At 55.9% G+C, this 16,936-nt stretch overlaps 2 protein-coding genes across 3 annotated transcripts; one reads left to right on the top strand and one right to left on the bottom strand.

The window, feature by feature from the left end:
* Positions 1-1,465: 1,465 nt before the first annotated feature.
* Positions 1,466-3,543, bottom strand: NXNL1 (nucleoredoxin like 1; the record flags this gene model as incomplete). The annotated part of the gene is made up of 2 exons (XM_080361321.1): positions 1,466-1,745; positions 3,221-3,543. 2 exons carry the CDS (start codon positions 3,541-3,543, stop codon positions 1,466-1,468), a joined length of 603 nt encoding a protein of 200 aa, XP_080217447.1.
* A 1,279-nt stretch (positions 3,544-4,822) lies between these two features.
* Positions 4,823-16,441, top strand: SLC27A1 (solute carrier family 27 member 1). Of its 2 annotated transcripts, XM_080361381.1 has the most exons (12): positions 4,823-5,075; positions 6,348-6,742; positions 7,453-7,614; positions 8,817-8,886; positions 8,953-9,044; positions 9,849-9,958; positions 11,723-11,932; positions 12,706-12,832; positions 14,128-14,265; positions 14,549-14,713; positions 14,792-14,938; positions 16,282-16,441. In XM_080361381.1, the coding sequence occupies exons 1-12, from the start codon at positions 4,909-4,911 to the stop codon at positions 16,437-16,439; spliced, it is 1,941 nt and encodes a 646-aa protein (XP_080217507.1). In that variant the 5' UTR covers positions 4,823-4,908; the 3' UTR covers positions 16,440-16,441. The 2 variants fall into 2 exon arrangements, with proteins under 2 accessions (XP_080217507.1, XP_080217506.1); XM_080361380.1 differs by having other exon boundaries at positions 14,549-14,938.
* Positions 16,442-16,936: the final 495 nt, after the last annotated feature.

Raw genomic sequence — 16,936 nt, 5'->3', positions numbered from 1 at the left:
TTGCGAGTGTATCTGCTTTCTGTGCACATTTGCACGCGTACTTTCCATGTACATTTGCACGCGTACTTTCCGTGCTCAATACGAGCACGTGTATAAATTAATCCTTGCACAATCGCGAGTGTATTTTCCTCTCGAAAATGACGATGGATCTGTCCATGACAATGGATCCATCATGAGGATTTTCATCTCCGATGGAACTAGAGGTGGAGAAATGATGTTTGGAGGGTGATTCACCTCCCGTGTCCCCCAAGTGTCTCCTGTTCACGCACAGCTTAATTAGCTTTATTAATCGTAAGGAAAGAGTTTCGAATGGAGAAGAATATGATGGTTAAAAACAAAACAAAATAAACATAAGGCTGGTAAAAGTCCACAATTAATAATCAAAGACATAAATGCAGGTGGAGAGTTTCCTTTTATCGAGCATCAAAGTTCCGTGGGGAGAAGCAGCACCCGGCCAACCGTTAATGACGGGTGAAAATGTCGCCTTTTCCCTCCCTCCCATCGCTCCAAATTTGTGATTTCTGCCTTATTTTATTAAACACGGCTGTGCCGACCGCCGCCGTTGCGCCACGGAAAGGTGATATCATCTCAAAATGCGATATCGCCTCAAAATAATGCAATATTGCCTCATTAGCAACCGCTCCTCCAGCAGCTCCGCTACCCAAAGGTGCTTTTGGGTTTTATTCGTGGTGTTTTGCACGGTGTCCGTGTGCTACGAGAGTCCTGATGGGTTATTCTGCTGTTTGTGTCCCTTCTCCTTCCCTCCTCTACCTGTTGGACTTACCGGGTGAATACAAGAGGATTAAGGGACAAAACACGTCGAACAAGCCGGACAGACAGCTCCGTCTGTCCTCAATGTGTAGATCCTGCCCGGATCCTCTGCTCAACCCCTGGTGAGACAGCGTGGAACGGGGGGGACCAGAAAACAGCCAATTATTGGTCCTTTTCCCCCCTTTTTCCCCACTTTTCCCATCCCATTGGTTATGGGGAGCGCAGGATGAGTGCGGCAGGATCCATAAATGAGATTTTTGTCCAAAATGGCCATTTTCGGCGGCGTAACATGAGCAATGTCTCAGGGCTTAGTGTCCATCCCCTTGTTCAGCTTCTCATAGGGACTCTGTTGTCATTGTCACAGCTGCTCCGTAGCCCTACAGCACCTTCCATGGCGTTTTTTACCACAATCCCCATTTTTAAAGCCGTTTTGCAAGTCATTTACCAAACAATAGCCTCTATAGGTTATTTTTCTACTTGCTTTTTGGTAAAGAAACAACAACCGTGAGGTTTTACGACACTACGGAGATAAAACGCGAACATAACTTGCTCAAGATGGGAATATCCTCATTATCCACCGCAGTCTCCAGACCCGAAACCCGCGCATGGGAAGAGAACGTCAAATGCTGGAAAACTAACGTGGTTTTTAGCGGGATTACACAATGTTGACATGCGGAGACGACCCCCCAAGCGCCTACGACGCCTCATCGTCCTCCTCTTCCTCGTCTTGCTTCGTCTCCTTGTACTTGATGCGGCGCAGGGGGTCGGTGAGGCTCCTCCTGCTCCATCCCTCTTGATCCTCGGCCAGCAGGAAGCTCCGATCCACCAGCTCGGCCGCCTCCTGCCAGTTTCGGAAGCACGCGGTTCCCGCCATCCGGATCTCGTCCACGGCGTTTTCGGCGATCACGTCCCCGTTGGGTTTCAGCACCACCACGGCCGGCAGCTCGGACACGGCGAAGCGCAGCTCCAGCTCCCTGCGGGGCGGAAGAACGCGGAGCGGCTCACATTGGGGATGCTCGATGCTCCTCATCCTCCCCGCTCCTCATCCCCACCAACCCTCATCCCCGCCGCTCCTCATCCTCATCCCCGCTGCTCCTCAACCTCGTCCCCCCGGCTCCTTGTCCCCTCCGCTCCTCATCCTCATCCCCCCGGCTCCTCATCCTCACCCCCCCACTCCTCCTCATCCTCACCCCCCCACTCCTCCTCATCCTCACCCCCCCACTCCTCCTCATCCTCACCCCCCTACTCCTCATCCTCATCCCCCCCCCGCTCCTCATCCTCATCCTCTCCGCTCCTCATCCCCATCCCCCTCTGCTCCTCATCCTCATCCCCCCCGCTCCTCATCCTCATCCTCTCCGCTCCTCATCCCCATCCCCCTCTGCTCCTCATCCTCATCCCCCCGGCTCCTCATCCTCATCCTCTCCGCTCCTCATCCCCATCCCCCCCGCTTCTCATCCCCATCCCCCCCGCTTCTCATCCCCATCCTCATCCTCTTCCTCCCCACTCCTCATCCTCTTCCCCGCAGCTCCTCATCCTCATCCTGCCGGCTCCTCATCCTCATCCCCCCGCTCCTCATCCTCATCCTCCCCCTCTCCTCATCCCCATCCCCCCCGCTTCTCATCCCGCTCCTCATCCTCTTCCTCCCCGCTCCTCATCCTCATCCCCGCAGCTCCTCATCCTCATCCCCCCGCTCCTCATCCTCATCCCCTCAGCTCCTCATCCTCCCCGCTCCTCATCCTCATCCCTCCCCGCTCCTCATCTTCATCCCCCTCACTTCTCATCCCCCGCACTCCTCATCCTCCGCACTCCTCATCCTCCGCACTCCTCATCCTCATCCCCCCCGCTCCTCGTCCTCATCCTCATCCCCCCCCCGCTCCTCATCCTCATCCTCCCCGCTCATCCTCCCCATCCGGAGGGATGCCCAGTTACACCAAGCCTATTTACTGGGCTTAACCCACTCATTTGCCTGCTAATTAGAGCCTCATTCGGCTGGTAATTAGACGAGGATCTCCACGGGGATTTGGGGTGCGCAAGACACAGAACACCGCTGGGACCTCACAAAACCCGGGATGTTCACACCCTCCGAAGGAGCCGGGAATGATTCTCAACGTTAATTGCGGTGCTAATGAGGTCCGTGTGTCCAATCCGCCCGCTGCGCCCGTCACCCGCGCCCCGTTCCCACGGGGCCGCACGGGGCGGCTTTTGGGGTTATAAATAGTGCGTTGGGAAATCAGAACGCCAATTTATCGGCAAAAAAAAAGCCGGATGGAAGGAAGATAATCAGAACGCCAATTTATCGGCAAAAAAAAGGCCGGATGGAAGGAAGATAAAGTGTTTTTGCGTTATAAATCGGTGCGGATGAGGAGCGTTAACGCACCGCGCAGGGGTGAAAATGAGGGGAAAACATCTGGAAAAGGGGTTGAACGACCGGAGAGGTGTTTTGCGGTACCTGTTGAAGGCGTCCCCGAAGGGCAGCGCCATCCAGCGCTTGGGCATGGTCCTGAGGAAGCGGCTCTGCTGCTCCTCCGTGTCGTCCCGGGATATATAGACCAGACCCAGCTGGGCCGCCCGTTCCACGTAGAACTGGTCGGTGAGGCGGAGGAAGAAGTCGCGGAGCAGCGGAGCGAAGCGGCGGCAGCGCGGGCACCGCGCCGACCCGAAGAACAGCAGCAGCACCTTGTTGTCCAGCGCCCGCTGCAGCTCCCGCTCCGTGTCCAGCTCGTCCCGCTCCCGGTTGGCCAGCAGGACCTTCCCGGTGAATAAGGCGGCCATGGGTGGGGGGGTTCGGGGGGTGGTCGGTGGTGGGAAGGGGTGCGGAGCCCCCTCGAGTCCCTCCCCCCCACCGGGAGGCTCCGATCTGGGGTTAATGAGCGCGGATTTGCCCGGAGCAGCCGGTAATCGGCTTAACCGGGGACGGCAGCACCGGGGGGCGGCGCTGGAGTCCCCCGGGGGGGCGGGATGTGCGGGGCCGGGGGAACGTGGGCAATGACGGTCACGGGCTGTGGGAACCCGGCTGCGTCCGTCCTGCGTGGGGCCGGGGCCGTGGGGTCGGGTCGGTGCCGGTCCCGGGGCCGTGGGGGTCCCAATCGGTGCCGGTCCCGGGGCCGTGGGGTCCCACCGGTGCCAGTCCCGGGGCTGGGGGTCCCGGTCGGTGCCGGTCCCGGGGCTGGGGGGTCCCGGTCGGTGCCGGTCCCGGGGCCGTGGGGTCCCATCGGTGCCAGTCCCGGGGCTGGGGGTCCCGTCGGTGCCGGTCCCGGGGCCGGGGCCGGGGGGTCCCGATCGGTGTCGGTCCCGGGGCTGAGGGGTCCCGGTCGGTGCCGGTCCCGAGGCTGGGGGTCCCGGTCGGTGCCGGTGCCGGGGGTCCCGTCGGTGCCGGTCCCGGGGGGTCCCGATCGGTGTCGGTCCCGGGGATGGGGAGTCCCGGTCGGTGCCGGTCCCGGGGTCCCCGTGGGGAGTGTTCGGGGCCTGGGGAACGTGGGCAGCTCCGGTGCCGGGTTATGGGAACCCCCCCCCCGCAAGATTCCGTCAGTCCTGGGGCCACAGCAGCGTCCGGCCGGGGTGACACCGCGGGGGGGAGGCGATACCAGGAGGGGCGGGGCGGCACCGGGAGGGGCGGGGCGGCACCGGGAGGGGCGGGGCGATACCGGGAGGGGCGGGGCGATACCGGGGGGGCAGGGCGGCACCGGTAGGGGCGGGGCGATACCAGGAGGGGCGGGGCGGTACCGAGAGGGGCGGGGCGGCACCGGGAGGGGCGGGGCGATACCGGGAGGGGCGGGGCGGCACCGGGAGGGGCGGGAAAACACCGGGATGGGTGGAGCGCAGAGGGCGCACCATTGCCCCGCCCCTCCCGGTATCGCCCCACCCCTCCGCGGCAACGCCTCGTGGGCTTTCCCCACGCCCCTCCGCCTCGCCCAATCCGAAGCCAGCAGCCGCAACGCCGGCCAATAGCGCATCGCGTTTCGCCGCAGTCCCGCCCCTCGGGGGGGGCGGTAGCGTCTGCGCGCGGGGCGGGGCCTGAGCTGAGGCGGCGGCTGAGGCGGGAGCGGCAGCAGGTGCCGCCGGCGCCGCTGAGGTAACGGGGCCGGGGCGGCTCCGCCGCCCTCCCGAGCGCTGCCCGCCGGCCGTTCCCTCCGCAGCATGCACCCGGCGGGGGTCTGCGCCGCCTCGCTGGGCTCCCTGGGGCTGCTGCGCTTCCTGGGCGCTCCCTGGCCATGGAGCTTGGCCGCCACCTTCGGCGTGTGCCTGGGCGGCGGGGGATGGCGGCTGCTGCGCCTGCTCTTCAGGACGGCTCCGCGGGACCTCTTGTAAGTGCTGCCCGCGGGGCCCCTCAACCACCCCCCGGTGGGGGCGTCGAGCCGGCTTCGCTGCCGTTAAGCCCAACTTAGGCTGGGCTTTACGCTCGTTGCCTCCGGGGCCGAGCAGGCAGGGACGCGGGAGCCCCCACTGTGGAAGGAGCCGGGGGGGTCATACCATCCCTGGCACCCCTGAGCTCAGAGTGGGGGTAAACCCATCCTAAAACACTTAGTCTGGACTAAGCGCTCATGGCGTGAAGCGCCGGGAAGTCCCCATTGGCCTCCGCGTCTCCTGGGTGCCCATTGCAGTTAATTCCCTGGTTTTTTAGGCTTCGTGGGGGGTGGATCTGCCTTTATTCCCAAGGGCTTGAGGCTCCTGCCAGCTGGGTTGTCAAGAGCTGTTTCCTCCCATGGCCCGGCCAGCTGGGAATAATGGAGGGAAAGAAACCGGCCGGAATAAAGCCCTTGAAGGCTCGGCAAAGCGCAGCCCCGCGCTTCAAAGGCTCCTCTGTCCTGCCTTTGGCACCGCCAGCGTTGGGTCAGCGGGGCAGCCCCGCTCGGCCGGTGCCAGCGGCTCCTTTGGGCACCGCTCCCGTCCCCCCCCACGCCGAGATTTGCCAGCGCTAATATTAAACGACCTTTCAAGTTTCTGGGGATCCTTCCAAACCCCTTGTTGCACAACCATTTCGTGTTGGAAGGGTGGAAAAACACCGCCTTCCATCTTCCCCCCGGGGAAGGAAACGGGGTCTGTTGTGTCTGTTGTTATTCTAGTACTAAGTTTATTTTCATCTCTAAGTTAGAGTTGATAGAAAAAGCCAATTCGCCCCTAAAAATAAGGACGACATAAGTTGAAGCTCAAACAACTTTTGCTGCTTGAAGTGTGTCAAGGTTTAACCTGCAGCTGCTGCCTCGGAGACTTTAAATAGTGATGTAAATTGCAGAAGAGAACAAAAAGAAGTCCCATTATAGCAGTTTGGTTTGTCCTTTTAGTGAGGAGTCGCTCTTCTTGGTGCCAAATATCCACAGAGGCTGCGATTCTTTCCTTGCTGAGGCACTGCTGTGTGTAAGCTGTCAAGGTGAAGGTAGATTTCCTATGGTTTACAGCGTGGAAAGCACCGAATAGTTGCTCTATACTGTTTCTTTAACGCTAAAATGGTTGTTTTCTATAGAGCAGCAGCGATTCGAAGCCCCATTTCAATGGGACTCGCGTGTGCGTCCTTCCCGCGTCAATTCTAACCCCGAAACCGCGCCGAAAACTAACGCGTTGCGCTCTCTTTGCCGCAGCGGCCTCGCCGTGCTGCTCCGCGTCAAGTATGAGCTGCGAAGGCACCAAAAAGCCAAAAGCACCGTCCCCAAGATGTTCCAGGACGTCGTCCGCAGGCACCCGGATAAAACAGCCCTGATTTACGAGGCGACCGGCGAGCGCTGGAGCTTCCGGAGGTTGGACGAGTATTCCAATGCCGTGGGTAACTATTTCCAGCACCAGGGCTTCCTCCCCGGCGACGTGATCGCCGTGTTCATGGAGAGTCGGCCCGAGTTTGTCGGGCTGTGGCTGGGGATGGCGAAAATCGGTGTGGAGGCGGCTCTGATCAACTTCAACCTGCGGCTGGACTCCCTGGTTTACTGCGTCACCACGTCGGGCGCCAAGGCCGTGATTTTCGGTGGGGAGCTGTCGGCAGGTGAGACGCGATTCGTGTTCGCTTGGGCTTCAGTAAATTAGAGATCAACTCAACTAAAAAAATCCTATCCAGCCGTATGAAAAGCGAAAGAGGTCGGTAAACAGCCCGGTTACAAAAGGCAGAAGCGTTCAGTGAGTATCCAAGGAGCGTTTCGAGTGGAGTTTGGCTCTAGTTTCTGCCCCAGAGCTCCATTTATGAGGCTCCGTTTTCTGCCCCAAAGCTCTGTTTATGAGGCTCCGTTTTCTGCCCCAAAGCTCTGTTTATGAGGATCCGTTTTCTGCCCCAAAGTTCCGTTTATGAGGCTCAGTTTTCTGCCCCAAAGCTCCGTTTATGAGGCTCCGTTTTCTGCTCCAAAGCTCTGTTTATGAGGCTCCGTTTTCTCCCCCAAAGCTCCGTTTTCTCCCCCAAAGCTCCGTTTTCTGCCCCAAAGCTCCATTTTTGAGGCTCCGTTTTCTGCCCCAAGGCTCCGTTTTCTGTCCCAAAGCTCCATTCGTGAGGCTCCGTTTTCTGCCTCGAGGCTCCATTTTCTGCCCCAAAGCTCCGTTTTCTGCCCTAAATCTCGTTCTTCATTTGCTCTGTTAATACTTCACTGAACGCCGCTCGTTCTCCCGCAGCTGCTGGTGTTAAGCACATCCCCGTTTCTCTGCTCAGCCCTGGTTTTGGGGTGTAATAAGCTGTTTGCTGCAAAAGCGATTGGCATTGTCTTGCAGCCGTATGTGAAGTGAACGGGATGCTGGGGAAGAACATGGCCAAATTCTGCTCCGGCGAATACAACCCCGATGCAGTTCCTGCGGAGACGCGGCATCTCGATCCCCTCCTGAGCGCCGCGGCGACGTCGCCCCCGACTCAGGTTCCGCTCAAAGGTTTAGACGGTAATTTCATCCGTGATTTTATTTCTCGGTGCGATGCGTGCGGAGCTGGATGAGGTCAAATGAGAGGGAGGGATTGAATTGACAGTTTGGGGTCATAAATAGGAAAAAGGAGGAAAAAAAGAGATTAAAAAATAGAAGGTTCCGGTTCTGGGGTTCTCTGGGTTTGGCTGAGATTTGCAAGCTTTGTGTAATTGGTTTGTTTGGGACCTGGAGGAGGGAGATTGGTGCCTTCCCAAAGACAGTGGGAAGTTACCCCTCCCTTGGCAAATCCACCTGGTTTGTGTGTGTCCTTAAAACCTGAACCAAAACCCAAGCCCAAGATCCAAACCCAAGCCTACAACACAAACCCAAGCCCAAGATTCAACCCAAAGCCTAGGACACAAACCCAAACCTAAACCAAAGCGTAGAACGCAAACCCAAGCCCAAGATCCAAACGAAAACCCAGCCCAGAACCCAACCCAAAGCCCCAGACCCAAAGCCTAAACCACAAGCCCAAGATTCAACCCAAAGCCCAAGATTCAACCCAAAGCCCAGAACCCAAACCAAAGCCCCACATCCACCCCAAAGCTGAGAACACAAACTCAAGCCCAAGATTCAACCCAAAGCCCAGCCCAGAACCCAAACCCAAGCCCAAGATCCAAACCAAAGCCCCAACTCAAAGCCTAGAACACAAGCCCAAGATTGAAACCAAAGTCTAGAGCACAAACCCAAGCCCAAGCTTCAACCCAAAGCCTAGGACACAAACCCAAACCTAAACCAAAGTGTAGAACACGAACCCAAGCCCGAGATTCAACCCAAAGCCTAGAACACAAACCCAAGCCCAAGATCCAAACCAAAACCCAGCCCAGAACCCAACCCAAAGCCCCAGACCCAAAGCCTAGAACACAAGCCCAAGATCAAAACCAAAGCCTAGAGCACAAACCCAAGCCCAAGATTCAACCCAAAGCCCCGAACCCAAACCAAAGCCCAAGATCCAAACCAAAACTCAGCCCAGAACCCAAACCCAAGCCCAAGATCCAAACCAAAGCCCCAACCCAAAGCCTAGAACACAAGCCAAAGATCCAAACCAAAGTGTAGAACACAAACCCAAAGCCCCGAACCCAACCCAAAGCCCCGAACCCAACCCAAAGCCCAGAACCAACCCCCGCAGGGGTTTCCCGGGCGGCTGAGAAGAGCCCGTCCGACGCCTCTTTCCCCTCCAGACCGGCTCTTCTACATCTACACGTCGGGGACCACGGGGATGCCCAAAGCCGCCATCGTGGTGCACAGCAGGTGAGGGCACACGCGGCCCCGGCCCCCGGGCCCCTCGTTCCGCCCGTCACCGCCGTGTCCTCGCAGGTATTACCGCATCGCCGCCTTCGGCTACTACGCCTACAGGATGCGGCCGGAGGACGTCGTCTACGACTGCCTCCCGCTCTACCACTCGGCAGGTGAGCGGCTTCGCCCTCCTCCTTGCTCGTCCATCTGTCCTGGCCACGGGATGGACGGACAGACCTCGTTGTCGCATCCCAGCGGGTGGGATGAGGGACGAGTTCGCTCTAAACGCAACACGCCCTGAGTTAACTCCGAGTTCACTCTGAACGCAACACGCCCTGAATTAACTCCGGGTATTTCTGCGAAGTGAATGGCAAACGATGGCTCCAATTCAATGAGGAATTGACTAAAAGCATGCAAATTACAGCAATTAGCGACTCGCCAAAAGTATAATATCACAAAACTGGCAACAATTAGTGACTAGAATGCAAAACTTAACGAGACGTCCTTGGTGACGATTTACACGCCACCACCTCATGTCACGCGTGAGGTTGATTTATAACCCAGTTCATTGACGTGCAAGACAGGACAGGGTGGTTCATCTCCTCCCTTGGTTCGCTCTTTGTGCTAATTAGGAAAGACTCGTCTAGAAATGGGTCTGGGGTCTTCAAACGAGGGGAACGTTCATAGTCCTGACCAGAAGGGAGTTGTTTTGCTTGTTGCGTTCATGGTTTCTTCTGGTTGTCCAACCAGGTTTATCTCCATCACCCCAATTAGGCGACGAGGCCTTCACAGCGACGCTGTTAATTGCCTCTGTCTTACAAATACGTCACAAAACCTCGGGAAATAGAAGCTGAGGTGTTTGAATCCACAGCCCCAAAGTATCAAAAACGAGGCGTTTTAAGGCGTAACGCTGTTCTTTGTTTTCAATGGGACGGGAGCGGCGGTTTGAGGGGGTGACACCGCACCGTGTTTTGCAGGGAACATCATGGGGGTCGGGCAGTGTCTGCTCCACGGCCTCACCGTGGTCATCAGGAAGAAGTTCTCGGCCAGCCGCTTTTGGGACGACTGCGCCAAATACCGCTGCACGGTGAGGGCTGCGCCGCCGAATTGCACCCCATGTTCAATTATCCGCCTCCGGACCATTCCCTGCTCAGATACCAAATCGCCCGCATTGCATCCCAACGCTGTGGGATGTTTTCACCCGCATCGAGACGCCTTCAAACTGCTGCGGGATGTTTCCTAAAGCGTTTTCTCCCCCTCCTGCTTCCTCTTTGTACCGTTGTCAGGTTGCAAAACACAAATCCCCCTCCTGTCCCGTGGCGGGAAAGCTCTGCCGGGATTTACCCGCCGCAGATTTACCCTCCTGGTGTTTCACAACCCATGAATGTGTTTATATCAACACTTACCTTCTAATTTAAGTAGCTCTTTCTCCTCCCCGGTGTTTTCCTGCCCTTCCCAATCCCCTGGCGGTATTTGTTTACTTAGAGCTGGTAATTGGATCTTCGCTCCAACCGCGTTGTGTTGCGTCCAACTCTTAGTTTACGACTGACCACCCCGTAACCTTCCTTGAGGTCCTTTTGTCGCCGATTAAAGTGTGAGGGGTTTTTATTTGTATGATGGCTTTATTCACACTGGGGGATCACAGGATCCCAGAGTGTCAGGGATTGGAAGGGACCTCAAAGCTCATCCAGTGCAACCCCCCGGGGCAGGAACACCCAGCTGAGGTGACACAGGAACGTGTCCCTGGCGTTGAACTGAGGGGCCACAACTGGACACACTATTCCAGATGTGACACACTATTCCAGGTGTGGCCTCCCCAGGGCAGAGCAGAGGGGCAGGAGAACCTCTCTGACCTACTGAGCACCCCCTTCTAATCCCCCCCAGGTCCCATTGGCTTCCTGGCCACAAGGGCCCAGTGCTGGCTCAGCCCACAGCACCCGCTATTCCCAGCTGGTCTCCCATCCAAGCACTGACCGGGCCCGACCCTGCTTAGCTTCCCAGATCAGATGAGATGGGGCATTCTCAGGGTGCTATGGCTGCATAGATTATATATATATATATATATATATGTTCCCCAAGTATATCCTGACAGTATCTGAACTAAAGGGCAGAGCAGAGGGGCAGGAGAACCTCTCTGACCTACCGACCACCCCCTTCTAACCCACCCCAGGTCCCATTGGCTTCCTGGCCACAAGGGCCCAGTGCTGGCTCATGGTCACCCTGCTGTCCCCAGGACCCCCAGCTCCCTTTCCCCTACGCTGCTCTCTAACAGCTCATTCCCCAGCTCACACTGGCCCCTGGGGTTGTTCCTGCCCACATCAACACTCTACACTTGTTCTATTTCATTGAATTTCTCCTCCCCAGCCTGTCCAGGTCTCTGATGGCAGCACAGCTCCCAGTGTCACCGCTGCTGCAGCTTGGTGTCACCAGCAAACTGTGTGACAGTCACTCTATTCCCTCATCCAAATCATTGATGAATATATTGAATAATATAGCCCCCTGGGGCACTGCACTGGATCCAGGCCCCAACTGGCCCCATTGCCCACAACTCTCTGGCTTCTTCCCTTCACCACTTCGCAGTCACCTCATCCCGCTCATCAGTTGAGCCGTGAGGATGCTGTGGGACACTGTGTCAAATGCCTTACTTAAATCCTCCTCCTTTTTTCTGGCGGCTTCCAGTGCGCACTTGGACCTTCACCTACATGTTTTGGCCACAAAGCCCCCACCTTGAACGCGCAAAACCCCCGCGCTTCGCTCAACTGGGTGTTCGGCGCGGTGGCGCTCGGCTTTTTCCGGGGCGCCCGAAGCGTCTCCCGAAGCCTGAGCCGTGTTTTTGTGTTTGCTGCTTCAGATTATTCAGTATATCGGGGAAATCTGCAGGTACCTTCTGAACCAGCCGGTGCGAGAGTGCGAAACGCGGCACTGCGTGCGGCTGGCGGTGGGCAACGGGCTGCGCCCCACCATATGGCAGGATTTTACCAAGCGCTTCCGAATTAAGCAGATCGGCGAGTTCTACGGAGCCACCGAGTGTAACTGCAGCATCGCCAACCTGGACGGGAAGGTGAGGAGGAGGAGGACGAGCCGCGAAGGCCACGGTGGGGGGGAAAAGCTCCACCGGCTTCTCCGACTCCCCGTTTGGGGCGTGTCGAGGGTTAAGATTGCGGAGTGACAATAAAACCCTGGCAGATGTATTGTTAACCCCCTCTTCCCCCCCACTTCCCCCTTTTGCCCCTCCCTCTCCCCCCGCTTCCACTCAGCACAGGCGATCGGGAGGGAAAAAGAAGAACAGAGAGAAGAGAGTTGGAAAAAATTAAAGATGTTTTACTAATGCTACTAATAAGAATAGAGAAAATAATACAAAATATACAAAACCAATCTTGAAAGTCTCAGCAACTGCAGGGCAGGCACCCAAAGTCCTGGATTAGACTCCACAGCCAACCAGAGCTGGATTCAGTCTGTCACTGGCCTCAGTTCGCAGGGACGACTCGCAAGGTCCTCTCCTAATGTCGGCCATAAGAACAAGAGAGCGAGATCCTCGTGATCTCCCATGTTATTTGAAGTATTCACGTGAATGGGATGTTATACACAGTTGGTCAGTTGTTCCTCGTCACCCCTCTCGCGAGATGTCCATCCATGCTTATCTATTCCATTGCTAGGTTTTACCAAAACATGTATCTGGTTCTCCAGGAAAATGCAGTTAATATGAAGCTTTAGCTGACAGGCAAAATTCACTGAAAGAGAAACTTGTTTTTTAACAAAACCAGGACAGGGCGAAAAGCACAAAAAGCTGGGGGAAAAGCGTTGCGTTTGTTTCTTTTCTCCGTCTTTTGGAAGGTCGGTGCCTGCGGTTTCAACAGCCGCATTTTGCCCAATTTCTACCCCATTCGCTTGGTGAAGGTGAACGAGGACACGATGGAGCCGGTCCGGGATTCCGGTGGGCTGTGCATCCCCTGTGGCCCAGGTGAGCGTTAAACCCACGTGCTCATTGCGGAGTTTTGTTCTAAAATATACATATTAGAAGCTCTGGCTTGTTTAGGGGCTTTCTGGGTCATTTTATGGGTGTTTGGCTTCCGAGGGTGGCTCAGTTCAGTGACTGAACATCTTGTTGTGCGCACAACGCGGAGCTCGCATTGTGGGTGGTGATTGTCATCCTATGACTGTTGTCCCGTGATGATCGATGTTCCCGTGACGATGGTCTTGTGATTATCGTCCTGTGACAACTGATGATCCCATGACGATTGATGATGCCCGGACGATGGTCCCATGACAATTGATCGTCCCGTGATGATCATCCCATGATGATCAATGGTCCCGTGAGGTTCGATGATCCCATGATGATCATCCAGTGACAATGGTCCCGTGAGGATCGATGGGCCCTTGATTGTCCCGTGACGATGGTCCCGTGATGATCATCCAGTGACGATGGTCTTGTGACGATCATCCCGTGATTATCGTCCAATGATGATCAATGGTCCCATGAGGTTCGATGATCCCATGGTGATCATCCTGTGACGATGGTTCTTTGAGGTTCGATGGTCCCATGATTGTCCCATGACGATCATCCTGTGACGATCATCCCATGACGATGGTCCTATGATGATCATCCTGTGATTATCGTCCCATGACGATGGTCCCGTGAGGATCGATCGTCCTGTGATGATCAATGGTCCCATGATGATCATCCTGTGACAATGGTCCCTTGAGGACTGATGGTCCCATGATTGTCCCATGACAATCATCCCGTGACGATGGTCCCATGATTGTCCCATGATGATCATCCCATGACGATCATCCCATGATGGTCCCGTGAGGATCGATCATCCCATGATGATCAATGGTCCCGTGAGGATCAATGGTCCTATGATGATCATCCTGTGACGATGGTTCTTTGAGGTTCGATGGTCCCATGATCATCCCATGATGATCATCCCGTGACGATGGTCCCATGATTGTCCCATGATGATCATCCCGTGACGATGGTCCCATGATTGTCCCATGATGATCATCCCGTGACGATGGTCCCATGATGATCATCCCGTGACAATCATCCTGTGATTATCGTCCCACGACAATGGTCCCGTGAGGATCGATGGTCCCATGATTGTCCCATGATGATCATCCTGTGATGATCATCCTGTGACCATCATCCCATGACGATGGTCCCATGATGATGGTCCCGTGACGATCATCCCATGATGATGGTCCCATGATGATCATCCCGTGCTGATGGTCCCGTGCTGGTCCCGTTTCCCGCAGGAGAACCGGGGCTGCTGGTGGGGCAGATCGACCAGCGGGACCCGCTGCGCCGCTTCGACGGCTACGTCAGCCCCAGCGCCACCAGCAAGAAGATCGCGCGCGACGTGCTGCGCAAGGGCGACCAGGCCTACCTCTCAGGTACCTCCCGCCGCGCTTTCGGGACAAATCCACCCACTTTAGCCACTTTTCCAACCAAAATAATAATCCCGTAGGGTTTAGAATTCACCGTCTGTTTTGGAGTTTAAAGAAATCAACGTTTTAAAGAGAAATAGATTTATTATTCCCCCTCTTTTCCTGATCGATCCCATAGTGAGGGTGGGATGTCATTGGGTCAAAAATGGGGTGACACCGAGCAGACGCCACCCCGAGCGCTGCCCAACGTGACCCCCGCGGTGTTTTTGGGGTGTTTTCCCCATCCCAGGAGACGTGTTGGTGATGGACGAGCTGGGTTACATGTATTTCAAGGACCGCGGCGGCGACACGTTCCGCTGGCGCGGGGAGAACGTCTCCACCACCGAGGTGGAGGGAACGCTGAGCCGCGTCCTCGACCAGACGGACGTCGCCGTGTACGGGGTGGAAGTACCAGGTAAAAGACGACGGAGACGCGGGTTTCGGAGGGCGGGAGGGAAACGCGCGCGTCGCCAGCTCGGCCGTGTCGTTGCAGGGGTGGAGGGCAAAGCGGGGATGGCGGCGATCGCCGACCCCGAGGCCAAGCTGGACCCCAAGGTGCTGTACCAGGAGCTGCAGAAGGTGTTGCCGCCCTACGCCCGGCCCGTGTTCCTCCGGCTGCTGCCACAGGTCGACACCACAGGTACCGCGACGGCGGGCGAGAAAGCGGCGCGTCCGGCCCCTTCTTGAATGAAATTAGATGTATAGGGATGATGGAGGTGGAGGGGTGATGGAGGGATGGTAGGGAGATGGAGGGATGATGGAGGTGTGTAGGGATGGTGTAGGGATGATAGATGATAGATGTAGGGATGATAGAGGGATGATAGATGATAGATGCAGGGATGATAGATGTAGGGATGATAGAGGGATGATAGATGATAGATGATAGATGTAGAGATGATAGAGGAATGTAGGGATGATAGATGTAGGGATGATAGAGGGACGATAGCTGTAGGGATGATAGATATAGGGATGATAGAGGGATGATAGATGATAGACGTAGGGATGATAGACGGATGTAGGGATGATAGAGGGATGATAGAGAGACAATAGCTGTAGGGATGATAGATGATAGATGTAGGGATGATAGAGGGATGTAGGGATGATAGAGGGATGATAGAGGGATGTAGGGATGATAGAGGGATGATAGAGGGATGATAGCTGTAGGGATGATAGATGATAAATGTAGGGATGATAGATGTAGGGATGATAGAGGGATGATAGAGGGATGATAGCTGTAGGGATGATAGATGTAGGGATGATAGATGTAGGGATGATAGATGTAGGGATGATAGAGGAATGTAGGGATGATAAGAGGGATGATGGAGGGATGGTGTAGGGATGGTAGATGATAGATGTAGGGATGATAGATGATAGATGTAGGGATGATAGAGGAATGATAGATGATAGATGTAGGGATGATAGAGGAATGTAGGGATGATAGAGGGATGATAGAGGAATGTGGGGATGACAGAGGAATGTAGGGCTGATAGAGGGACGATAGCTGTAGGGATGATAGATATAGGGATGATAGAGGGATGATAGATGATAGGCGTAGGGATGATAGAGGGATGATAGAGGGATGTGGGGATGATAGAGGAATGATAGACGATAGCTGTAGGGATGATAGATGATAGATGTAGGGATGATAGATGTAGGGATGATAGATGATAGACGTAGGGATGATAGAAGGATGATAGAGGAATGTAAGGATGATAAGAGGGATGATGGAGGGATGGTGTAGGGATGGTAGATGATAGATGTAGGGATGATAGAGGAATGTAGGGATGATAGAGGGATGATAGATGGTAGATGTAGGGATGATAGATGATAGATGTAGGGATGATAGAGGGATGATAGAGGAACGTAGGGACGATAGAGGGATGATAGATGATAGAGGGCTGATAGCTGGAACAGATACCGAACCGCTGCATCCCCTGGCTCGTCCTCTTTGCCGCAATTTTGGGCCGTTTCTCCCATCCGAAGGTACGTTCAAGATTCAGAAAACGCGCCTGCAGAGCGAAGGCTTCGACCCCCACCAGAGCTCCGACCGCTTGTATTTCCTGGACGCCAAGCTGGGCAAATACGTCCCGCTGGACCAGCGGCTGTACCAGAGGATTTGCGCTGGAAAAGCCGCTTTGTGAGCCGGAGGATTCGGCGTTTTGGAGGAAAAATGAATCGCAGGGATGGGACGCGGCGTCTCCACCGTCGAGCGCGTTAACCCGGCGTCCTATTAACCCCTAGAGAGTGTTTGTGTAACCGCTGCAGCCGGCGGGATTCACTACTCACCGACTTACTTGCCGGTTTTTAACCTCACTTGCGTTAGGTCACGTTTTAACCCTCTTGAGGGCGTTTAAAACATAAATAAATGACTGTGGAGGGTGGTGGCAACCCGGGGGTGCTGGTTGAGGCCTCACCCAGCCCAGCAGGGTGTTTGTGCGTGGACAAGCGAGCACCGGGTAAACCTGCGTGAGCTCAGCCGGCCTCCGTCTCTCTTTGTCCGCCAGGGGGTTTACGCGAGGCCGGGGATTGAGGGGGAGGAGTAGGCCGCGCGTTGCTAGGCAACAGCGTGTGGGTGGGGGGGAGGAGAGAGAGGCGCTACTTCCGGCGCGGGCTAGAGCGCCGCTTCCGGCGCGGCGCC

Source organism: Nesoenas mayeri (genome assembly GCF_963082525.1).
Source record: "Nesoenas mayeri genome assembly, chromosome: 31".
NCBI classification, from domain to species: domain Eukaryota; kingdom Metazoa; phylum Chordata; class Aves; order Columbiformes; family Columbidae; genus Nesoenas; species Nesoenas mayeri.
The sequence above is the reverse complement of the archived record's forward strand: the minus strand, read 5'-3'. Positions and strand labels throughout refer to the sequence as shown.

Bases quoted from the DNA above. Each gene is read 5' to 3' on its own strand.
- SLC27A1 (XM_080361380.1), top strand. From the start codon at position 4,909: ATGCACCCGGCGGGGGTCTGCGCCGCCTCGCTGGGCTCCCTGGGGCTG. The intron at 9,959-11,722 runs GTGAGGGCTGCG...TTGCTGCTTCAG, and splicing joins GCGCCAAATACCGCTGCACG to ATTATTCAGTATATCGGGGA. The intron at 14,939-16,281 runs GTACCGCGACGG...TCCCATCCGAAG, and splicing joins GCCACAGGTCGACACCACAG to GTACGTTCAAGATTCAGAAA.